The sequence below is a fragment of the Ailuropoda melanoleuca genome, chromosome 16 (genome assembly GCF_002007445.2).
Source record: "Ailuropoda melanoleuca isolate Jingjing chromosome 16, ASM200744v2, whole genome shotgun sequence".
NCBI classification, from domain to species: Eukaryota; Metazoa; Chordata; class Mammalia; order Carnivora; family Ursidae; genus Ailuropoda; species Ailuropoda melanoleuca.
This window is the reverse complement of record NC_048233.1, coordinates 76,848,565-76,873,918: the sequence shown is the minus strand read 5'-3', so window position 1 is coordinate 76,873,918 and position 25,354 is coordinate 76,848,565. Positions and strand designations below refer to the sequence as shown.

The 25,354-nt window shown below is 36.4% G+C and overlaps 2 protein-coding genes and 1 pseudogene across 2 annotated transcripts; all 3 read left to right on the top strand.

Annotated features, from left to right (window-relative positions):
* Positions 1–1,885: 1,885 nt before the first annotated feature.
* On the top strand, positions 1,886–2,782 carry LOC100478271 (annotated as a pseudogene).
* A 10,261-nt stretch (positions 2,783–13,043) lies between these two features.
* LOC100478526 (olfactory receptor 4C46) lies at positions 13,044–13,976 on the top strand. Its single transcript, XM_002929984.2, has one exon. The coding sequence runs from the start codon at positions 13,044–13,046 to the stop codon at positions 13,974–13,976; it is 933 nt and encodes a 310-aa protein (XP_002930030.2).
* Positions 13,977–23,096: 9,120 nt separating this feature from the next.
* LOC100478779 (olfactory receptor 4C11) lies at positions 23,097–24,029 on the top strand. Its single transcript, XM_002929985.4, has one exon. It carries the CDS (start codon positions 23,097–23,099, stop codon positions 24,027–24,029), a length of 933 nt encoding a protein of 310 aa, XP_002930031.1.
* The last annotated feature ends 1,325 nt before the right edge of the window (positions 24,030–25,354 follow it).

Below are 25,354 nucleotides of genomic sequence, written 5' to 3'. Positions count from 1 at the left end.
TTAAAATATACTTAGTCTCCAAATAAAGTCAACACCGGGTGCCTGGCTGGATGAGTGGGTAAAGCATTTGCCTTCGGCTCTGGTCATGATCCCAGTTGTCAACTACTACTAGTCTTGAGACCTCTTAGCTAGAGGGCTCTCTCAGTGGAAAATAGTTGTGTTTTCTGGGGTTTCTGTTTGTTTGTATGTTTTAATTCATTTGGAAAATAAAAAGGAGAATGAACATGTAAAAGGAGGGGGGTACTCGAGTCTAAGCCTGAATTATTATTACTATTATGATTTTTACCGTTATTATTATCATATTTTGTGCCATATAATAGACGGCACATCTGCAATCACTACTCCATCAGCCATAATACACAGATCTGAGAAAACAAAGCCCTGTAGTTTCCCGAAAGCTGGAAGAGCCAAGCACTATGTTGCTGCAAAGGGACAGCTGAGCACAGAGGATAGTAGAAGCTATGTGTGCTATACTGACAGACTTGGAGGGATTGTGGCCTTAGACAGACACAAGTCCTGATGATGGCCTAGGACACTGTGCAGTGCCCTCCTGACCTACCCCTAGAGGAATCCTCTACGTCTGTGGCTCAGCTGGAGGAACTTGTAAGTTTAAGTCAAAACTATTGCACATACTGCTTTTCACACGTGCGTTCTGGTGACCTCACTAGCGCACCTGAAGTCCCAGCACTGAAGATGCATCTGATACTCTCCTCTTTGTAAATCTATTCAAAATATTTCCAGTTATGTCCTCTTTGAAATATCTAATGCATCCTAACTGGGAGAACAATGTAAACTAACATGAAACCTGAAAAATAAAAGGACACATGAAGGAATTAGTGAGATTAAGGGCAAGTCCTTCCTTTTTTTTCCCTGTGACTTTTTAATTTTTTAAATAACAGACAGATGCTTAAAAGTAATTCTAGGGAATCCCCTAACACTGATAAAGAAGACAAGAAATCACTAGATTTCACGTCCCCTCCTTTCAAATCCAACAGGTCTTGATGCGTCTCCAGCAGTTCCTTTCATTGCTTTATCTACTTTATTTCTGCCTCTTCATAAGAGTTTGATGGCTATCCCAGGCTGAAAGAATGGATTTAATTTCAAAGTACAAATAACTGCTCATATGATAACAGTAATAAAACTGAAATTTTCTCATTTCACAAATGCAGTAACAGAAGCCCCATGGAGCTAAATGATTTTCTAGAATTACAGCACCATCTTATCAGAAGGAGACATGTATAATTTTGGTCTTCTTTTTAACTATACCCACGACCTCTTGACTCTAAGAGCCTGATATCAAATAGAGGATCATAAATTTATGTACTCAATGGTCAGAGTATTCTAAGAAGAACCTGCAGAGATTGCCCATACTCAACTAGCTACATCAACACTCCTGGCACTATTCAGAAGGGAAAATATGGGGACATGTTTTCACTTCTGTAACAAAAGTAAGATGAGCTTTTCAGATATATGAACATTACCATATCCCCCCAACACTGAATTGTTTCAAAATTAGTTGGCTGTCTTATATAGAATTAGAATTACTAAATTTCTAAAAACAAACAAATAAAAATAAGCCTTAAAAAACTGAGTTTCTTGGTTAGATTTTTGATTAGATAATTTGCTTTATGTCTCCGGAGTTTGTTTCCTCATCTACTATGAATGAATGGACTAAACATGGAGGTAAGATGATAAAAATATGTACACCTCAATTTCACTAATTATGCATGTCAAGGAGCAGCAATTACCCATTTATCCACTTGTCTCTACTAGGATTCTCATTTATTTTGAATCATAAATAAATTTTGTTATTCTTGTTATGTTTTTATCTTTTAGGTAATTTCATTGTCTCTTGGGAACTTGCTGTGCTATAATAATTCCATGGAAAAAAATGAACAATGTAACTGAATTCATTTTCTGGGGTCTTTCTCAGAACCTAGAGTTTGAAGAAGTTTGCTTCTTGGTGGTTTCTTTCTTCTACAAAGTCATTCTCTGGAAAACCTCCTCATCATGCTGACTGTTTACATGGGTGAAATTTTCAAGTTTCCCATGTATTTCTTCCTCAACAACTTGTTTTTTGTGAATATTTGTTACTCTTCAGTCACAGCTCCCAAAATGTTTGTTGACATATGAGCCAAGAGCAAAACTATCTCCTCTGTGGGGTGCCTGCTGCAACTCTTTAGGGTGTATTGTCTTGGTTACATGGAGATCTTCGTCTTTACTATAATGGCCTATGACCATTATTCGGATATCTGTAAAACCCTAGGCTGTATGATTATCATGGACTGGGACCGATGCAATAAAAGGTTGCTGGGGACCTGGATAGGTCAGTTCTTACACTCCATTATCCAAGTGGCTCTGGTAGTCCAGTTACTCTTTTGTGGACTCAATGATATCAAGCACTACTTTTGTGATGTCCACCCTGTGCTGAAACTTGCCTGCACAGACACATATGTTGTTGGCATTGTCGTGACAGCCAACTGTGGTAACATTGCTCTGGGGAGCACTGTAGTCCTGATAATTTTCTGTACCATCTTCCAGATGTCCCTGAGAAAACACTCAGCAGAAGGCAGGCACAAAGTACTCTCTATCTGTGGCTTCTACGTTGCTGTGGTCATCATCTTTTTTAGCCCCTGTACTCTCATGTATATGCGTCCTGATACTACCTTTTCAGAGGATAAGATGGTGGCTGTATTTTACACCATTATCACCTCCATGTTAAATCCCCTGATCTATGTCCCTGAGAAAAGAAGAACTCGAGAACGCAATGAAAAGACTGTAAGGCAGCAAGGTTTTCTCAGAGGTTAATGGTAAATACTTGAAAGGAACAATTTAACCTGGATGATCTTAAATTTTCTCATATGTTCAACAAAGATAGTAATAAAAACCTCACAGGGTTTTTGGAGGAGCAAAAGAGAAAATAACACATTCTACACATGTGGGGTATTATTTATCATTATCATTATTATTTTTGTGGCTTCTGTTGTTCTAGTATTTCATAAGTAGATGCATTTTCTGAATGATCTAGGCCACAGATCGTATCAAGCCCAGAAGCTCAGCATTGTCATTCTCAGCACCATTGTATTCTCCTCCCTATTTTGGTCTTTCTGTCATTTGTCTTTTTTTTTTTTTTAATTTTATTTTATTATATTATGTTAATCACCATACAGTACATCCCCAGATTCCGATGTAAAGTTTGATGCTTCATTAGTTGCGTATAACACCCAGCGCACCATGCAATATGTGCCCTCCTTACTACCCGTCACGTCTATCCCCTTCCCCCACCCCCTCCCCTCTGAAGTCTTCAGTTTGTTTCTCATAGTCCATAGTCTCTCATGTTTCTTAAACTGAGAGTTTACTATGAAGTATTTAAGCCACTTTCTAGCATTTAGAAATGTGATAGAAACATACTGAGCACTCCATATGTATATGTTGCATGCACAAAAGGATATAGGAAAAATAACAGATCTGAACTATGGTGCTCTAAGTCCGCCAAAACACAGTGGAAACTAAACCTAGCAAGGTTGCAAAGAGAAGCAAGGTATGTGCAGTATGTGAAAGAGATAAAAGGAGTTTAAAACACAGAAGACCTGTCCTCTTCTACTGTTGGGAGAAAGCTTTCCAATCTGTAGGACTCATTGTCTTTACCCAAACAGGAAGGAAATTGGGGAAATAAATTACCTCTAAGATCACTATTGTGATGCTAACATCCCATTCATCTGCTTCTGCTAATTGACTAATCTTCTCTTGCCTGTAGCCAGTGTTCCCCAATTAACATAAAGTGACTAAATGAAAAAACTAAAGAAACTGAATGAAAACAAAGAGAACTGTGATGAGTAGGCCACTTGATTCTATCAACAGGGCAAATAAAATCCTGAAATGCATAGCTGGGAAACTGTATTTCATCCAATGTTTGAACTAAGCAGCTTTACTGAATACAGTGAGCCATTCATCACACATCTCTATTTCATTTCATGCATTCAGAGCTTTCTTTTCCTACAACAAATGAACACATCACTGATTATCCCTCTCATTGTTCCATTGTCTTTTGCACAAATCTGATTATTCAAGTGACTGCCTATACCTAGGTTAGTGTTAGTGGTGGACTGTGCACATGTGTATAGATTATATTAAGAACAGTACACAGTTCTTTAAAAAATTATCTCAGAAGTGGATGCTTTCACAGAGTTAAAGGTAAGAAAGACCAAAAGCAGCACCATATCTGGATTAGAAGTTATAATTAAGAAACACTGTCCCTGGAACCACACTATGGGTCATGTTTAATATCTCAGCTTGGAATCTCAATGGACTTCCGTTTACTCAGTTTTTAATAATGACTAGATCAGTGTTTCTCTACCTTGTTAGATTATGGGAGTGCTTGGGAGACACTATTGAACAGGTAACAGTATCTGTGCTGAGAGTTTCTAATCTGTTAGGCCATGGTTATGTGGTATGCAAAAATCTGTATTTTTAACAAGCTCATCTCACAATTGTATGACTGTATAACACATCTGAGCACTTAGACTGGAAACAGCAGGACTGGATGATACTTGATGTTCTTAGAGCACAAGAGGACTATGAGACAATTAAATCCTAGGAGCCATACCTTTGAATATATGCCCTTGTCTGTTCTACTAATTGGTGCAAATGGATCTAAATTTGAAATAAGTTTAGAAAACACTGAAATAAATAAATATTTTCCATTTGTTACTTTCTTCCACTACATTCTTTCATTTGTGTCTTTGTGCTAATGTCTTGAATACCAAGGAATGTTAGTTCTACTGAAGGTCTGAGGTCCCTAAGAAGGTAAAAGCTGACAGATCTTATTATGCTCAAAGACTAAGAAGTGGGGTTTATGAAATAGTATTGAAGTTTCTACCAATGCCTTTATAAATTTATTCATGTTCACAAAAGCTCCTTAGGGTCAATCCCAACCAGAGAAGCTCCAAGAGCCTACTCCTAGATCCTTAGAGAGAAATGACCAATAATTATTAGAACCAGACCCTTCCCAGTTTCAGTATGATTGAGTCTGGTTTATACCATTCTATTTAATAGACATATGATCACAGCATTGGCCACCAACCACTGAAGTTATATAGTTTTTGTAGTTTTACAATCCTGTTACAAGATGACAGATAGGACTTGGATTGAAATCTTCACTGCTGAAAAAATATGGCAACCCTTCCCATTTTCCTGATGAATACATTAGTTTATTTCATATGGGAAAACAATAAAAATATGTCTCCCTATGTCTTCTTACCAGTGGTTATACTTCTGGGGAGTAGCAAAAATATTTTTAAACATGTTTTCTTATACTGCTCCATTTAATATGTAAAACACTATTTTTTCCATTCATGTTCCTCCATATGTCATTCCTAATAGAGGAGACAGTTTGATTTCAACACATAGCAAAGGATACAGATTTCAAAAAATAATTTAGAAAAATCACTAAAGAAACAAACAATCATAATTCACAAAATATTTTCCCCATAACGTCAGAACAATGCCAGGATTTTCAATCTCACTACTTATATTCAACATTTTACTACAAATTTTTGCCAGACAAATTAGGTTAAAAAATAAATAAAAGCATCCTCTTAAGAAAGGAAGAAGTAAATCTGTCTATTCACAAAAGAGATGATCTGATATATATAGAAAATCCTGAAGACTCCACCAAAAGAAAATATATATTAGAACCAATAAATGAATTCAATCAAGTTGAAGGATAAAAAATCAACATACAGAAATCAAGTGCGTTTCTATACACTAACAAGAAACACCGTGAAAGACAAAAGAGAAAGCAATCCTATTTACAATAGCTTCAAAATCCATAAAGTCTTAGGAATAAATTTAACTGAGAAGGTGAAAAGATGTAGACTGAAAACCATGACACTGTAGAAACAGACTGAAGAAAACACAAATGAATGGAAAGATATTCCATGTTCATGGATTAGAAAGATAATATTGTGAAAATATCCACACAACCCAAACCAATCTATAGATTCAATGCAATCCTGATCAAAATTCCAATGGCATTTTTCATAGGAAAAGATAAAACTATCCCTATCTATCTCACAAAATCAAATCACAAAATTAACTTGGAGTGAATCAGAGAGTTAAATGTAAGACCTAATAAAATAAACCTCCCAAGAGAAAGCAGAGGGAGGGGCACCTGGATGGCACAGCGGTTAAGCGTCTGCCTTCGGCTCAGGGCATGATCCTGGGGTTATGGGATCGAGCCCCACATCAGGCTTCTCTGCTATGAGCCTGCTTCTTCCTCTCCCACTCCCCCTGCTTGTGTTCCCCTCTCTCGCTGGCTGTCTCTATCTCTGTCAAATAAATAAATAAAATCTTCAAAAAAAAAAAAAAAGAAAGAAAGAAAACAGAAGGAAAAAGATTTTGGACACTAGTATTCCAAAGAATTTCTTGGATTAGACAGAAAAAAAAAAATCAGGCAACAAAATCTAAAATGAACAAGTGAGACTACATTAAACCAAAGAATTCTGCACAGAAAATGAAACAGTCCCTTCAAAGTAATCCACAGAATGGGAAAAAATACTCACAAAACGTGTATCTGATAAGGGTTTACAAAGATAATAAAATAAAAGAAACAATATAATGAATTAATACAACTTAATAGCAATGATATAAATAAATAAATAATCCAATTAAAATTGGGCAAAAGACTTGAATAGCATTTTTTTTCAAAGAAGACATATAAATCATCTAAGGATATATGAAAAGGTGCTCAACATCACTACCTCTCAATGAAATGTAAATCAAAACCACAACTGAATATCACCTCACTCCTGCTCAGATTGTTATAATAAAACAAACACAGGGGATAACAAATGTTAGTAAGAATATGGACAAAAGGAAACCCTTACACATCTTGGTGGGAATACAAAAACGCATTTCCATTATGGATAACAATATGGTGAGACTTCAAAAAATAAAAAATGAACTACCATATATATAAGATCTAGGAATTCTACTTCTGGGTATATTTGAAAGACTTAAAATCAGTATTTTGGGGGCACCTGACTGGCTCAGTCAGTAGAGCACGTGGCTCTTGATCTCAGGGCCATGAACTCAAGCCACACATTGGGTATGGAGCCTACCTAGAAAGAAAGAAAGAAGGAAGGAAGGAAGGAAGGAAGGAAGGAAGGAAGGAAGGAAGGAAGAAAAAGAAAGAAAGAAGAAAGAAAGAAAGAAAGAAAGAGAAAGAAGAAAGAAAGAAAGAAAGAAAGAAAGAAAGAAAGAAAGAAAGAAAAAAGAAAGAAAGAAAAAAGTTTTAAAATCAGTATCTTGAAGAGACATCTGCACACCCATGATTATTCTAGCATTTTTTACAACACCCAATATATTGGGAAAAAACAAATGTGCTCCAATAGATAAATGAATAACAAAGGTAAATATTATTCAGCCTTAAAAATAAGGAAATCTTGCCATTTACAATGACATGGTAAAACCGGAAAGCATTACACTAAATAAAATAAGCCAGAAAGAGAAAGACAAATACTGTATGCTATCACTTATATGTAAAACCGGGGGTAGGGGTGTAGAGAACAGTTATTCTAGCTAAATAAAATATTTATATTAAGCTCCCATAATCAACACTGTGTGGTATTGCTCTAAGGATGAGCATATAGATCATTGAAACAATAGAATGTTCATAGATAGACCTAAATGCATGATATTTTTACAATGATGTCAAGGTAATTGAATGGAGGAAAGAATTGACTTTTTTCAACTAAGGATGCTGGGTCTATTGGACATTCATCTGAGAAGTAAATGAACTTCAACTTCTACCGAACACCATACACAAAAATTAACTCACAATGAGTCAGAGACCTAGATGTTAAAAGATAAACCTACAAAAATACTAGAAAGAGTATTTTTAATCGTGGGGTAGATCATTATTTGCTTAATATCACACAATAAGCATAAACCAGAAGAAAACCTGAAAATTGCAACTTTTTAATATTTTAACTCTTTTGCTCATTGGATGTCACGATTTTATTTTGTTTTTTTAAAGACTTTATTTTTTTATTGGACAAAGACAGCTTGAGAGGGAACACAAGCAGGGGGAGTGGGAGAGGGAGAAGCAGGCTCCCTGCTGAGCAGGGAGCCCAACCCAGGGCTTGATCCCAAGACCCTGAGAACAGGACCTGAGCTGAAGGCAGACACTTAACAACGGAGCCACCCAGCACCCTGGATGTCATCATTTTAAAATGAAAAGGCAATGCATGGACTAGAAAAAAACTATCTATCTATCTGTCTATCTATCTATAGAGAGAGAGAGACACACACACGCAAAAATACATATATATGTAGACAAAACTTACATATAAGCATTTTATATTATATACAATTTATATATATATAATTTTATATATAAATTATATATAAATATATACTCTTTGTTATATGTAAGCTATATATATGACAAAAATACCTATATCTAGATTATATAAATAACACATTTTGGTAATAAGAAACCCAGAGCTACTATTTTTTTTTAAGATTTTATTTATTTATTCGACAGAGATAGAGACAGCCAGTGAGAGAGGGAGCACAAGCAAGGGGAGTGGGAGAGGAAGAAGCAGGCTAATAGCAGAGGAGCCTGATGTGGGGCTCGATCCCAGAACACTGGGATCACGCCCTGAGCCGAAGGCAGATGCTTAACCCAGAGCTACTATTTTTATATTGCCCAAGGACTTGAAAAGAAATTTCCAAAAAAATATACAAATGCTGGATCATAGGGCAGTTCTATTTTTCACTTTTTGAGGAAACTCCATACTGTTTTCTAGAGTGGCTGCATCACTTTACATTCCCACCAACAGGGCAAGAGGGTTCCCCCTTCTCTACATCCTCACCGACATCTCTTGTTTCTTGTATTGTTGATTTTAGCCATTCTGCCAAGTGTGAGGTGATATCTCATTGTAGTTTTGATTTGTATTTCCCTGATGACCAGTGATGTTGATCATCTTTTCATGTTTCTGTTAACCATCTGTATGTCTTCTTTGGAAAAATGTCTATTCAAGTCTTCTGTCCCTTTTTTAATCGGATTATCTGTTATTTGGTGTTGAGTTTCATAAGTTCTAGATATATTACGGATGCAATCCAACATTCCAGAAATTGCACTATTAGGTATTTGCTCAAAGAATACAAAAACACAAAAATACAAATTCAAAGGGATACATCCACCCTAATATTTATAGCAGCATTAACACAATAGCCAAATTATGGAAACAGTCCAACTATCCATCAACTAATGAATGAATAAAGAAGATGTGATACACATATACATATATGTATATAATGTGTACAAATATATATGTAATGTGATATATACTATATATATATAGATAGATAGATAGATAGATATCTATCTATATATATATATAGAATAGAATAGTAGTCAGCCATCAAAGAGAATGAAATCTTGCCATTTGCAGTGACATGGATGGAGCTAGAAAGTATTATCCTAACTGAAATAAGTCAGTCAGAGAAAGACAAATAACATATGATTTCATTCATATGTGGAATTTAAGAAATAAAACAAACCAGTATGGGGGGGGGCAGATAGAGAGTGATAGGCAAAACAAGAAACAGACTCTTACTGCTAGAGAACAAAGTGATGGTTACCAGAAGGGTGGTGGGTGGGGGAGATTGGTTTTATAAGTGATGGGGATTGAGGAGAGCACTTGTGATGAGTACCAGATGTTGTAAGGAACTGTTCAATCGCTATATTGTACACCTGAAACTTACATTACCCTGAATGGTAACTAACTGGAATTTAAATAAAAACTTAAAAAGATATATACAAATGGCAAACAATGCGAAAAAAAATGCTCAATATCATTAGTCATCAGGGAGAGAAAATTAAAATCACAATAATATATCACAAATAGCTCCTTGAATGACTAAAAGGAAAATAATAATACCAAGTGGCAAGAGTGTGGAACAATGCCTGTGGTTAAAATTAAAACTTTCTGCTTGTATTTTGATATCACCCCAATTTTAATGTTGCGTACTATTCCTTACTGACCAAACCGTGAGATCCAGAGATTACTAATTGGGAGCCTATTAGAGTTTCTGTTCCTTCCATAACCCTCTGATGAACCGGGTAAACAGTTTTTGGAGTCAAGGAGTTTAATGCCTGCATTCCACTGATTTTTCTGCCCTCACTGCTCTAGCTCTGACGCAATCAATAGCATGTTTCAAGAAAAGTTTTAATATTGTTAAGGGGGCAGAAGTTCTCTCGGGGACCTGAGTCAATAAGTTAAGTGCATCATAGGTCCCCACACTGAAATTATGCCATTTTCCTATTCACCTGACATTCAACTTCCTTAGAAACCGAAGTTCACAAAGAGAAAGGGGATTTTCTCATATTTGGGCTCCAAGTACAGGGAATGCAATTCCCTATTCAAAATTGGATGTTTCTCAAACATGTCTCTTCAGCGCACTTGCTTCTAAGACAAAGTCTTTCCATCAAAGGAGATAATTAATTCCAGAGAGAGAAAGCAGCAGCTATAAGCTGAGGTCCTTGAATCTTTTTGGAAACCTCTTTAAATATCCATGCAGTGCCAGGTTAAAGTGTTGTGCAGGGTTTCACATTTCCAGAGCAAGATTCATTATGCTAGGAATGAACCTTTTGAAAGTTCTTCCTCCACATTTCTTGCCTCTTTCCTATGGGACCAGAGCCATCTGGAGATCATGTCTCTATAGTGTTTCTAAAGGATTCATTCTAAATGCAAATCCCAGATTTTCTATTAAGAATTTTGAGGCTTTAGGCTAAGAGGGAAATTTTAGGCTTACAGAAATACTTTCTCAAGAACTGTTGATTGGTTATCAGATTACCAAAATTGTCTGAGTGTGTCATATATTTCATATTGTAAGTTTCCTATCCAAGGAGAGGTCAGTTTGAAGATGGAATTATTTCTGAAAACCACGAGACATCATTAAGATAATCTAAGTCTATAAGGTAAGTTTTTCAGTAGTGTTGAAGCATCTTAAAGGTTGATGTGTTCTTTATGTAGTAATCAATATGTTTCAACGTTTTTCAAATACCATAATATTTTATCCACACACCAGTTCTTCAAAAGATAGTTGTTAAATATTAACCTAATTGGGCAAATGAAAACTTTGAGGCTCATACAGATTAGGCAATTTGTAGGACCCAGGTCTCTGACACCAGGCATTTTCTTCCACCATGAGACACCTCCATTAACACTCAAAATTAATCATGAACATGAAAATCTAATGTAAATACACTCCACAACAAAAAAGCATAAATATGAGTAATAAATGACATAAATCACCAGTCATTAAATCCAAGCAAGACCAGGGACAGCCCTTCCTGAGTTCAGTTGTTATGGATAATGTGAGTCTCTGTGGCTTCTTGAAAAGTAGAATTGGAGATGGGTCTTCCTGAGCTTATTGCATGCTTAAATGTTTCTCTGTAATTCACTCAAAATACCAATTCTTCTTATCTCCTAGCTGCATACACAGTCAAAAAAATAGGTGAAAGTTCCTATGTGCCCACAGTAATGAGGTGGATATGTTCATGTATGTTTCCTCATTCAATTCTCATAATACTTGGGATATAGATATGGTCATTCTCACTTCATGGATGAGGAAGTAAGGTTGTAAGAGGCCAAGAAATGTACCCTGGATAAAAGAAGTGGCAAGTGCAAAAGGCAAGATTCTAAGCTAGTCTCTCTGATTTTCAAACCCATGCACCACACTTAACCACTGTCATAGTCATTTTCAATATTGTCCAGAAAAATCTAGGGACCCATGCTTGTAAGCGGATTGGGAAGGCAGGAAATGGGACTGCATAAGAGGTCAAAGTAAAAGTGCTCTTCAATGAAAGCAGCACCACATTTTTATTAATATTTAGGGATTCCAATATGTGTGCATGTGTATGTGTGTGTGTGCTCATTCATGAAATTGGCTCATGTACACTTTTCTGAAATAACATTAAAGTCATTAGAACTATTATGGTCATATCAAAAGCAGATTACTAGTTCAACATTGCTTATTATAACATAAAAATGTTGGGCAGGGATTAAAAATTTGGGGGGAATTTAACAAATACAATTTGATCTAATATTGGTTCTACCTTTTATTATCTGCTTGAACTTGGGCAAGATTCTTAACTTCTTCTCTACATTCTACATTTGTATCTCCTTCTGTGTAAAAGAAGTATAAAATAATAGTGGCAACTATCTCACAAGTTTGTAGTGAGGATTAAACAATGACATTTCCGCAAAAACAAAACACAACAAGTAACTAGTAAGCTTTAGTTGATATTATTATTACTGTTAACATCAGTCTCTGCAATTGTTTCTTCATTTGCAAAATGGTTAAATAATACTATTCCCACAGATTGCTGCCATGCCATGCACATAGCAATCAATCATTTAAAAATATATTTATCAGCTATTATAAAGTTATTGGATTTGACAACATACATTATCAATTCTTTTGTAGTAGCTTTTATTACATTCTCATAAGAAACACCCTGTTACACTTTTTGTCGACTACTATAAACAGTCTGATACTGGGCTTTTTGTCCCTGGCTTGAATCCCTTTACTGAATCTGATCTGACGTCATCAAGGCACACAAAGATCTTTACCAGACTTATATGCAAGAATCACACTTCTTTCAACTCCTCTTCATCTTTTCACTCTTACCCTCAATTACCTTCCATGGGTCCCCACATCCTAAGGATAAAGGAAAATTTCTAACTCTATATTCATTGGCTTGACATCCATTTTCTATCACTATTTTCAAACTTAGCTGCTAGTACGACCACTTCAAGATAGGCTCTTAGCCATCTCAGACAATGAAGTGTACACAGACCATCTTCAAGAATTCAGAACTACTTTCTATCTCAAAAATCTCATGAGAATACACAACTCAGTAGAATCTAGGCATTTACTATTTATGAGATGAAGAGGCTTAATAAAATCAAGTTATGTTAATCAAAAGGGATTTCTTTTTCAGGTAGTGTAATTAACCATAATATGAAATGATGGAGAATAGGAACAATGTGACAGAGTTCGTTCTACTGGGGCTCACAGAGAATCCAGATATGCAGAAAATCATATTCATTGTGATTTTGGTCATCTACATCATCTCTATGGTAGGAAATGTGCTCACCGTGGTCACTATCACTGCCAGCCCATTATTGGGGTCCCCCATGTACTTTTTCTTGGCCTATCTCTCCTTCATTGATGCCTGCTATTCTTCTGTCAATACCCCTACACCGATCTTGTATTCACTCCGTGAGAAGAAGACCATCCCATTCAATGCCTGTATTATCCAAATATTTGGAGAACATTTTTTTGGAGGTGCTGATGTTATTCTGCTTACAGTGATGGCCTATGACCGCTATGTGGCCATCTGCAAGCCATTGCACTACATGACCATCATGAGTCGGCGCGTATGTGGCCTGCTAATGGGAGTGGTGTGGGTCGGAGGCTTTCTACATGCAACCATACAGATCCTCTTTATCATCCCATTACCTTTCTGTGGCCCTAATGTCATAGATCACTTTATGTGTGATCTGAACCCTTTGCTCAATCTTGCCTGCACTGACACCCATACTCTAGGGCTCTTTGTTGCTGCCAACAGTGGTTTCATCTGTGTGTTAAACTTCCTCCTCTTGATGGTCTCCTATGTGGTCATTCTGCGTTCGCTAAGGAGCCACAGCTTGGAGGCAAGGCGCAAAGCCCTCTCCACCTGCGTCTCCCACATCACAGTGGTCGTCCTATTCTTTGTGCCATGCATATTTGTGTACATGAGACCCGCAGCTACTTTATCTATTGATAAAGCAGTTGCAGTGTTCTATACTATGATAACGCCTATGTTAAATCCTTTAATCTATACCTTAAGAAATGATCAGATGAAAAATGCCATTAGGAAATTGTGTAGTAATAAAGCTATTTTAGGTGACAAGTAAATGTGCCTGGATGTCCACATTGATGCAACTCACGCAAAGGTCAAAAGGACATGTTGGATGATCTTGAGAAGGAATACCTATGAAATAAAGAAAAAAATGACTTCTATGAATCAAAGGTTTTGCATTGAAAAGAACAGACATGGGTTCAAGAAAAGGAAAAATAACCCTAACCCTGGATCACTCTTTGCATATTTAAATAATTCTACTAAATTGGTGCTTTGTTTTACTAGCTTAATTCACATATGTATGGATTCCTAAGCTGTCATCATAATTTAATAACTAAAAATATATTGGTATTGATTGAGCAGCAATCTCTATAACAATTGAAAAAAGGAGGCACTACTATTATAGCCATTTTTATAGGTTAAGAAACAGAAAGGGGAAAGCATCAAAATAAATATACTGAAGAGTCAGTAATTAGAATCTACCTGATTTCTCAGGACATGCTCTTAAATGCTGTGATACAGTGCCAGACAATGATGATAGAAAGATGATTATAATAGATACCATTTATTGAACTAGAGATTTGCTTAATACCACATATATTATGTGTAATATAAAATATATGATATTTTAATATGTACTTATTACATATAGCATACATATGCATGTTATATTATTATATACACATATATATCATAATTATATGTAGGTATATATAATTACATATTATATGTATATTAATTAATTTCATATAACTAAATTCTATGAACATCTCATTAACAACTCTGCTGATTTTTTTTTATCATAGTTGATGATAATATGTCCACTATAATATTGTGGTGTGTAACTACTTTAGGAATATAAAAGCAAAGGCCCACTTAACCCTTAAGGGGTAGGTAAAGAATATTATACCTGTTTCCAAATTTCCTTGTAGGCTACAGAATCATTTTGTATTGTTCATGTCACCCATCTTATGATGATAAGCTATTAGAAAATGCAACTCCTCAAATGAAAGATTAAAGTCAGACAAGAATTTCTATTTTGTAATATACACTTATACTCCATAAAGTTCTTGCCTGATAACTAAGAATAGTTTCTACAAGTAGAAAAATGTCTGGTGCACGATAAATACTGAATAAAAAATAAAAGTATAAAGGAAGGTGAATAAAGCCAATAAAATGTAGAGAAAAAAATACTGGGGTGTAGGTAATTTTTTCCTATTTTTCTTGATTCAGACTCTGAGAATTCTAGCTAGATCTCTTTGATAAACGCACTTTGTTTAAAATTAGTTTACTTTTTGGTAACATTTCATTACAAAAAGGTATTTTTAAAAATATGTGGCTCCATCTACACACAAAACAACTTCAGGATAAATATATTCCATTTATTCTTTCCATCCCTCACTCATTAATCAACAGAAGTTCCTTGAGCCCAAAGAATATATCAGACACATTGATTTTTAATGGGGCTTCAAAAGTGAATAGAGAGGAGCCTGGGTCTTGCCTTCACAGAGCTTTGGATGCACTGAGAGACACCCAGAGAGGAACAGAAGATGACGACACGGTGTTATGAATGGTAAGGTAGTGGCTTCACAGGGTGCAATGAAAACATGTTTAAGGGATATACACCAAAGAACGAGGGTCAGGAAAGGTTCCAAGGTGAAAGGACATACAACATGGAACCTGAAACTTGAAATCAAGTCAGCAGATTGAATATGTTCATATCAGTTGAACTGGGAGCATTCTTTTTTTTTTTTTTAAAGATTTTATTTTTTTATTTATTTGACAGAGATAGAGACAGCCAGCGAGAGAGGGAACAACAAGCAGGGGGAGTGGGAGAGGAAGAAACAGGCTCATAGCGGAGGAGCCTGATGGGCTCGATCCCATAATGCCGGGATCACGCCCTGAGCCGAAGGCAGACGCTTAACCGCTGTGCCACCCAGGCGCCCCAACTGGGAGCATTCTTACCAGACAGAATACATAACAAAGGCCAGGGGGTGAAAATCAGTACACGGGTAACCTCAGGAATTCAGTGTGGCTACGGTTGTTAATCCATCTATTTAATCAACAATTATTTATTGAACTCTGACCAGGTGCCAGGCAATGTGCTAGACAATGAGCTTAAAAAAGGTAAATAGCAGGATATGAACCTGGAGAGAGAGGAACATGGAAAATGAAGAAGGGTCTCGTAATCATGTTAAGGCTTACTGCTAAATACTGTGGGGCAATCATTGGGAAGACTTTGAACCAGTGAGTGACGCAGTTTGATCTCGGTGTTATCCACATTCACAGCATTTCACACAGCATTGCTTGTGGTCAGCAATCTCATTTCACAGCAGATAAGGTGCCACAATGGGTCCATGTTCATGGAATTCACTGGTCTTACTACATTTCCCTCTCTGTTGAAGCAATCGGTCTGGTAAAGTGGTGGAATGACCTTTTGCAGAATTAGTTATAATACAACCTAGGTAGCAATAAGCTCCAGGGTTGGAGCAAGAGTCTTCAGTTCTTTGGAAAGCCATATATGCTCTGAATCAGCACCCATCACATGTTGCTCTTCCTCCCATAGCCAGGTCCTGTAATTAAAGGATAGAAATGCGAGAGGCACCAGGCATTATTAACCTTAGTGACCCAATAGCAAAATTTTTGCTTCCTGCTCCCATTTACTTATGCTCTTCTTGCTTCAAGGTCTTCACTCCAAAGTGAAGTGCTTCTAGCAAGAGACACAAGATTCTATTAAACAGAGTGTTAAGACTGCTCCCGGACCACTTTGGGCAGCTCATGTCTTTGAATCTACAGGCAAAGACATAGCTGTTGTGCTGGCTGGGGTGATTTATCCTGGCAACCACAGGGAAATTGGACTACTACTCCACAATGGAGATAAGGAAGAACATATCTAGAATGCAGGATATCCCATGGGACCACCATTAGTATCACCATGCTCTATGATAAGGTCAATAGAAAACTACAACAACCCAATCCAGGCAGAACTACTAAGGACCGAGACCCTTCACTAATGAAGGTCTGTGTTACCCCACTAGCTAAGAACCATGACCAGCTTTCCTACTTGCTGAAGGCACATTGAATACAGAATGAGGAACAGAAGAAAGTAATTATAAATTAACCATGTGACTGTTAGAAAAATGAAGACTGTAATTATTATATTTACTCCTTACATTATGACTATGCTTGTGTGTGTGAATATATGTAAAGCAAATCTTTGTTTTGTTCCTTTTCTTATTACCTTATCATGTAACAGAAGATATATTAGCTTTCTGTCATAGAATGTTAGTATTTTTATTTTCCATCGTAGTATTTAACTAACAGAATATCAAGGAGAAAGTAAAAATCAACCCCCCAAAATTGCCTTACCTTTTTGTAGAGGTTCCAGTGCATTTTCAGTTGTATGCAGGATAGTTGTATGATGTTAGGTGCAATTATGACCTTGTATTTTCTTTATTTGGAGATCAAGTATGATTTCAGGGGATGTGTATAAATACTAGTGGATAAACAGTGGACTTGTACTCGTTAATTTTATATGTTAACTTGCCTGGGCCACAGTGTGCTCAAATACCTGTTCGACTATTATTTTGGGTTGTGACTAAGAGATTTTTCTGAATGATATTAACTTTTGAATTGGTAAACTGAATAAAGTAGATTTTTCTCACTAAAGTAATGTCCTCATCCAACCAAATGAAGGCCTGAAAATTGCAAAAGCCTAACCTCTCCTGAGTAAGATGGAATTTCCTTGCCTGAGAGCCTTCAAACTGAACCATTAACTCTCCCTGTCTCATGGCTTGCACACGGACACATGAACTCTTCCTGATTCTACAGCAGCCTCCTGCCGACGGACCTGAACTGAGACCTCAACTCTTACCAGTTTACAGCAATTTCTGGTCTTCAGACTCAACATGGGACATAGACTGTGCATTATTTTTTGATACACGTAGAATGGAGTATTATTCAGCTTTAAAAAGAAGGAATGCTGCTGACCCATGCTACAAGACAGATAAACTTTGATGACATATTAAATAAAATAAGCTGCTTCTTTTTAACAAGGCTTATATTTTATAGCAGGTTTATATTTACAGAGAAATTGTGGAAATGATACAGAGTTCCCATGTTCTCTGTACTCAGTTTCCCCTGTTACCATCTTACATGGTATGGTACAATTGTCACAACTCATTCACTTCATGTGAACACATTATTTTTAACTAATACCCATACTTTTTTCAGATTACTTTGATTTTAACTAATGCCATTTTTCTTCTCTCCAGAATCTCATCCAGATGCGACATCACATCCAGTTGTCATGTCTTCTTCAGTAGCTACAGAGAGTGACAGTTTCTCTGAGTGTTCTTTTATTTATTTATCTCAACTAATATTAATATACAGCTTTAGCTTGGTTTCAGGTGGGTAAAAAAAAAAAAAGATTCAACAATTCTCAAGACACCTGGATGGCTCAGTAGTTTAGGTCTGTGCCTTCAGCTCAGGTCATGATCCCAGGGTCCTGGGATACACCCAGCATGGGGCTCTGTGCTCAGCAGGAAGCCTGCTTCTCCCTATGCCTATACTCCCCCTACCTGCTTGTGCTCTCTCTTTCTGACAAATAATTAAAAATAATAATTAAATACATGCAGACATACATGCATACATATAATTCTATAATTTACTCAGTGCCCATCACAATAAGTATACTTAAAAAAATACTAAAAAAAGTATAACTTTTTTTTTTAAGATTTATTCATTTAGAGAGAGAAACAGAGTGCCAGTAGGGGAGGGCAGAGGGAGAGGAAGAAGCAGACTCCCTGCTGAGTGTGAAGCCCCATGAGAGGCTCAGTCCCAGGATCCTGAGATCATAACCTAAGCCTAAAACAAGAGCGGGAGGCTTAACTGACTGAGCAAACCACGCGCCCCTTAATTTTTCTTGCTTTTAATGACCTTGACAATTTTTAAAAGACCTAGTCAGACATTTTATATAAAATCCTTCATTTGGGGTCTGTTATTTTACTCAATATTGAACTGGGGTTACGGGTTATTAGGAGAAAGGTCACAGAGGCAAAGTGTCATTTGCATCACATCATGCTAGTGGATACATACATTAATTGTGTCCCATCACCATTGACGTTAACCTTGATCACCTGGTTGAGGTAGTGTGTGCCATGTTTCTCCTCTGTAAATTTACTTCCCTTGCCCCATTCACAATGAATCTTTTGGAAGGAATTCAATTGAGTACAGTGCACAAATAAGAGACTGAGAGTTATCCCATAACCCTTTGAAAGAAGAGTACCTACAATATCATTAGGGATTTTTTTGATGGGAGATTTTTTTATTATCCCCTATTTATTGGTTACTTAGTTAGCTCTTAAATATCATTATGAACTTGTGGATTATTTAAACTATGAGTTCTATTTCAATTCAGTGTCACTGATTTTGTTCCTAATTTTTTTTCACCTTTTGGGACTGGGGGCTCTTCCTATTGGTACTTGTTTCTCTTTGGCATATTTGCATTACAGTGTGAGTGTACTTGTGTGTGTGTGTCTGCATGTGAGAATGTGTGTGTGTGTGTGTGTGTGTGTGTTAGCACTTCCTTACCTTCTAGCATTACAAGATGTTCCGGTTCATCTTGTGTCTTCCCTGTTCCAGACCTAGAGTCAGCCATTTATTTAAAAAGTCCTAATTCATTTTTGGATAATGGTATCAGGAACCGTGTTCTGGGCACAAGATCACTATATATTCACTGTTTTTTTTTAATTATTATTCTAGCCAAAAGACATCATTTATTGTCCAAATAAACCCCTTTAATTGAAAGAAGAGATCACCTTTTACCCATAATCTAAAAATAAATAATGAAGATTAAGTTCTTTATTACATCTGGCTCATGCTTCTTAATCAAAAGGGAAGGAACACTTTAGGGAATGACCTTCCCTAGACTCCTATATTTCTCAACATTCATGTTTAAATACTCCTGCAGGAAAGGCAAAAGAGAAGCATTTCCCAGTCAACAGTCCACGTGAGGGTCGGTTTCATAGAGTGTGGGCAGAATCCAGAGAAACTTTGTCTTCTGGTTTGCAGGAAATAACCTGAGCCTCAGTGACATATAAAGATCAGACAGGATTTTACAAACTTTTTTTTTTATTTTCATTTGAGCAAATAGTGGCCAAATTACCTTGAGAAGAAAAGAGGACTACTGAACATACTAATGTTTCCATAAGCTCTTATCAAAACTGGTAAGATTTGTGTAGGTGATTAACATAAGTGTATTTAATACTCTGAGAAAATGTATCTAATCAATGCCACAGTGTGCATCTGACACATAAAAGGCATTTGTAGAAGGATAGAAAGTTTAGGGAATTTCCTAGAAGATTACAATTGAAACTGAGAAGAAAGAATAAGAGAAATGCACAGCAGATCCTGGTGGAGAGAGAAGAAAATAGCAATTATATCTACTTGAGGGTTCCAGAAAATGCTCCATGGAGATGATGATTTTACTTTGGATGAAGCAGGCTTCACCTTTCAATGGTAACTGCGTATTGAATAGGACAAAACACTATTGGATTGAATCAATAGGAAATTCTCTTAATTCTTTCATTTACTTTATGAATACTTATTATTAAATATGTACTTTTTTCTAGATGTTAAATTCAGCAGTGACCAGATAAAAATTACCTGCCTTATGTTACTCCTTTTAAATGTATGCCACTCTTATATCTATTATTATGTGAAATGTACAGATGTATCAGTCTAGATCTCTATTATATAGATGATAGATGATAGATAATAGATAGATGATAGATGATAGATAATAGATCAATAGGTAGATGGACGGATTGATTGGTAGATAGATAGATATCTTATTATATTACTTAACTGTTAAAAACGACAAATAAGTTTTCATTCCTGTCTGCTGAAGAGTTGGACTAAGGGCATATCTGGCAAACTCCTAAGAATGCAGGGGAACCTGTATGATTGGCAGTGTGGTTGGGGTATGATGTGGTAATGACCCTTGAGTCCAGAACTGTCTCTACAGCTGACTCACCCTCTAACACAAGCATTTAAATCTTATTCTGGCCCTGGGAATCTTACTGTTTATGCAGCTTATGTCAGAAGACAGTTGTTATGAACCAGTAACATGCCAATATGATCAACCAACCATCTACTAAGAGAAAGTTTTTGAAGCTTTTATTTTTAATGCAGCATGATTATGATATATATTCAATGTCCAAAGGGAATATTTTAAAAGGTAAGTAATCCTCCCAACTGTGTATCAAGAAATCAATTCCCCCACCCCAAGTCACAAATATTATGCTATTTTGGTTCTATCTTAAATACAATTAATTGATATGAGTCCGTGTGTGTGTGTGTGTGTGTGTGTGTGTGTGTGTGTGTGTGATATTATCCTGATGTGAAAGAAAATATTACCATCCTCTGCATACAGTCCTAAACTCACTTTACAACATATTTTAAAACTATTTATGTACATATCTACTTCATTGTTATTGATAATTGCATAAACTACTATCCCTGATTCATTCAGCTTCCTTTCTGATGGGCTTCAAGTTGTTTCTTACCTTTTGCCAATGTGGAAAGGACTGCTGTGATTGTCTTTGTGCCTGTGAATGAGATTACTTGCACCAAATGGAAACACTAGACCTAAGCCTAAGTGCCATTGAAATATCATCAATGCTGAATATCACTCCCCGAAAGATTGCACCCCCATAAACTCCTATCAAAAATGTGTGGGATCAGTTGTCTCCCACATCATTTTCAGCAGTATTTGTTAAGAGGCATTTATCAAAAAGGTCACTTTGTTAATCTGGTAAGTGAAAAGATATATAATTGGAATTTAAATTTGAATGTATTTTTCTATGAATGAAATTGATTATATTTTCAAAATATGTTTAAGAAGAAGAGTTTGTCTTGAAATCAGTTCTTTTGCCCATGTTCATTTGCATTTTTTTAAAGATTTTGTTTAGAGAGAAAGAGCCCAAAAAGGGAAAGGGGGAGAAAGAGGTGGAGAGAGAGAATCTTAAGCAGGCTCCATGCCCAATGTGGAGCCTGGAATGGGACTCAATCCCACAACCCTGAGATCATGACCTGAGTGGAAATCAAGAGTGCAACGCCTAACTGACTGAACCACCCAGGCACCCTATGCACTCCGTTCTTAAAGAATGATCTCTGAAATTCATTTGTATTTGAGAAAATTATGCTTCTGTGTGTAATACATGTTGTAAATCTACTTAAATGACTTGGCACTTATGCATTTAATTGTGCTATTATATGGAAAATATATGTGATGAGGACAGATAAGGATTTTTCCACTTTTGGTATATATAAATAAATATTAGTCCCATTCCTGTTTCTATCTTCTCTTACTGAAGTGAGGGTATGGGACACTCAAAACATAGATTCCAAGAATTCTACTGAAAAGTTTCAGCTATGACTTGAAGCTTCCTTAGTTCATTTTCTAAATCCCTGGTGCTTAAAATAACATGAAATTTGAAAGAATACTTTGATTTATGTCACATGTTCTCTATTTATCCTATATTTTAGTCACAGTCTCTCCTTGTATCTTAACAAAATATGCTGAAAGACCAATTAAAATACTGAATAAGGAGAAGAAATTCACTTTGGACAACATAGCATAATTTCAAAAGTACAAAATTTTATGACAGAAGCTGAATTTAGAACTCTAAACAACTAGAAACTATTAGGAGTTAAAATAACAGGAAATAAACAGTTAAGGTATCAGACTAAAATAAATTTCATGATGAACTTTACCAATTGACTGAATGTTCACTGCTTAATATTGTTTTTCTCTTGTTCTATCTCTTTTATATTAAACTGAAGAAAGACATTCACTTCAGAAAGATACCCTCCCACACAAAATCCCCTAAATTAATGTTTATTATGCCTGAAGAATCAGGTACTCTTTCATTATTGATGTATTTCATTGTTTCCATAAGCAATCAGGTGAATAAATTGTGAATAAATATTATGATTTCCACTTTATTCAGAAGAAAACAACATAGAAAGTAAGAGATTACACACTGGTAAGTGGCACATTCATGATCAAGCATATGGATTTGATCTCCAAATGGAGTAATCATTTCATAATATTTCTTTCTTTGCAGATTAATTATTTCTAACCAATGCTTTCTCCACTTTTTCTGAAATAATGCAGCAAAATAACAGTGTAACTGAATTCATACTATTAGGATTGACCGAAGATCCTATGAAAAAGAAAATGGTATTTGTAATCATCTTCATTTTTTATGTGGGAACCATGGTAGGGAATTTGCTTATTCTTGTGACCATCAAGTCTAGCCGGACACTTGGGAGCCCTATGTACTTTTTCCTATTTTATTTGTCCCTTGCTGATTCCTGCTTTTCAACCTCCATAGCCCCCAGACTAATTGTGGATTCACTCTCTGCAAAAAGAATCATATCTTACAATGAGTGCATGACTCAAGTCTTTGCACTACATTTTTTTGGTGGCATGGAGATCTTTGTGCTCATCCTCATGGCCATTGATCGCTATGTGGCCATCTGTAAGCCATTACGGTACCCAACCATCATGAGCCAGCAGGTCTGCACCATCTTGATTGCTATTGCATGGATAGGAGCTTTTATCCATTCTATAACCCAGATTATCCAGGCTTTGAGATTGCCTTTCTGTGGACCCAATTTGATTGATCATTACTGCTGTGATTTGCAGCCGTTGATGGAACTTGCTTGCATGGACACATATGTGATCAACCTATTGATGGTGTCTAACAGCGGGGCCATTACAACAAGTGGTTTTGTGATTCTGATGATCTCATACATTATCATCTTGCATTCGCTGCGAAACCACAGTGCAGAAGGGAGGAAAAAAGCTCTCTCTACTTGTACTACTCACATCATCATAGTAATCTTATTCTTTGGTCCATGTATATTCATATATACACGCCCCCCAACCACTTTCCCCATGGACAAGATGGTGACTGTATTTTATACTATTGGGACCCCTTTTCTCAACCCATTCATCTACACGCTGAGGAATGCAGAAGTGAAAAATGCCATGAGAATGATATGGCATATCAAAATTACCTCTGAAAGCAAAAGATGAATTGAGGGCTTTGGTTGATTACTTATTCTGTGCAGATATCAAATTTGATAGTGTATATCCTGACTTGCACAACACACTCAAATATAGTACACCTAATTTCCTTACTCTTTTCTGTACTCTGCCCTCAAACTAGGAGCTTCCCTCATAATGCCAGCCTGGTTCTTTCTTTTCCTGAGAGCTCAATTCTGACATTGCTAATTATGAAATACTCTTCACATCTCAGTCTGTACTCTGGTTTAATAAGGAGAAAGATATTTATACAATCACAACTGTTCAAACAGTAAGCATCCATAAATAATAGCCTGTTCTTTATGACTTTTAATTACCTCTATAGCGCATTTCAAATAAGGTATCCTGTTTTCTTGTGAACACATTCAGAGCAAAGGAACTAACTTTGTGTGTTAAGATTTTTTTTTTTACTATATCATTAGTTTATCTTTAAAAGTTTCCATTTTATTGAACCAAAGGCTAAAAGGTTATATATATAGATATATGCAATTATTTCTTAAGTAATTTTTTCTTGTTGTTTCCTTTGACTATTAAGATAACTGAGGCATTTTGTATAGGAGTTTTAAACATATTATTACAAAGGCCTGGAGATATTCAGCTAATTTATATGATTGGTAAATAGGAGCTACAACAAGACACTTCTACAAATCTAAGAAGGAAAGAGGTACAATCATATATGTTGTCAAGACTAAATAAGAATTTGCAATACACCATAGACACAACATATTTTCTGAGATTGAAGTACAGAAAGGTAGAATTTATTTTAAAAGAAAAAAAGTGTTTATTATTTCACTTAAATTTGGGTTGTATCAATGGAATAAGAAAAAGTATGAGAGGCATTCAGAGCTACTCACTATACTTGCCTCTAGTTAATGAAGTTAGAAACCCTACTTTTGCAGCAGGAAGCCACTTTCTTTCTCTGTGTTTTCCTAGTAAAGGTTTAGTGTGTATTGTCATGTTAGAATTGCCAATAGAGAGAGATCGGGTTAAGATGGCGGAGGAGTAGGGGACCCCTTTTTCGGCCGGTCCCCTGAGTTGAGCTGGATAGGTACCAGACCAGCAGGAATATCCACGGAATCAGCCTGAGACACAGGAAGATACATCTGGATCTCTACAAATGAACATCTCCAGCGCTGAGTATCGAGGTACGAAGCGGGGAGCCGTGAAACCGCGCACAGATATCGGAAGCTAAACAGAAGGGGGAGGGAGCCGCCGTGTCAGGGCGCCGGGAAGCGGTAGCCACCTGCAAGGGGGAGTGGACAGACCGCGGACCCGCACGCTTGAGACAGCAGGCTGAGAAGGGAGCTCCGGGAGCG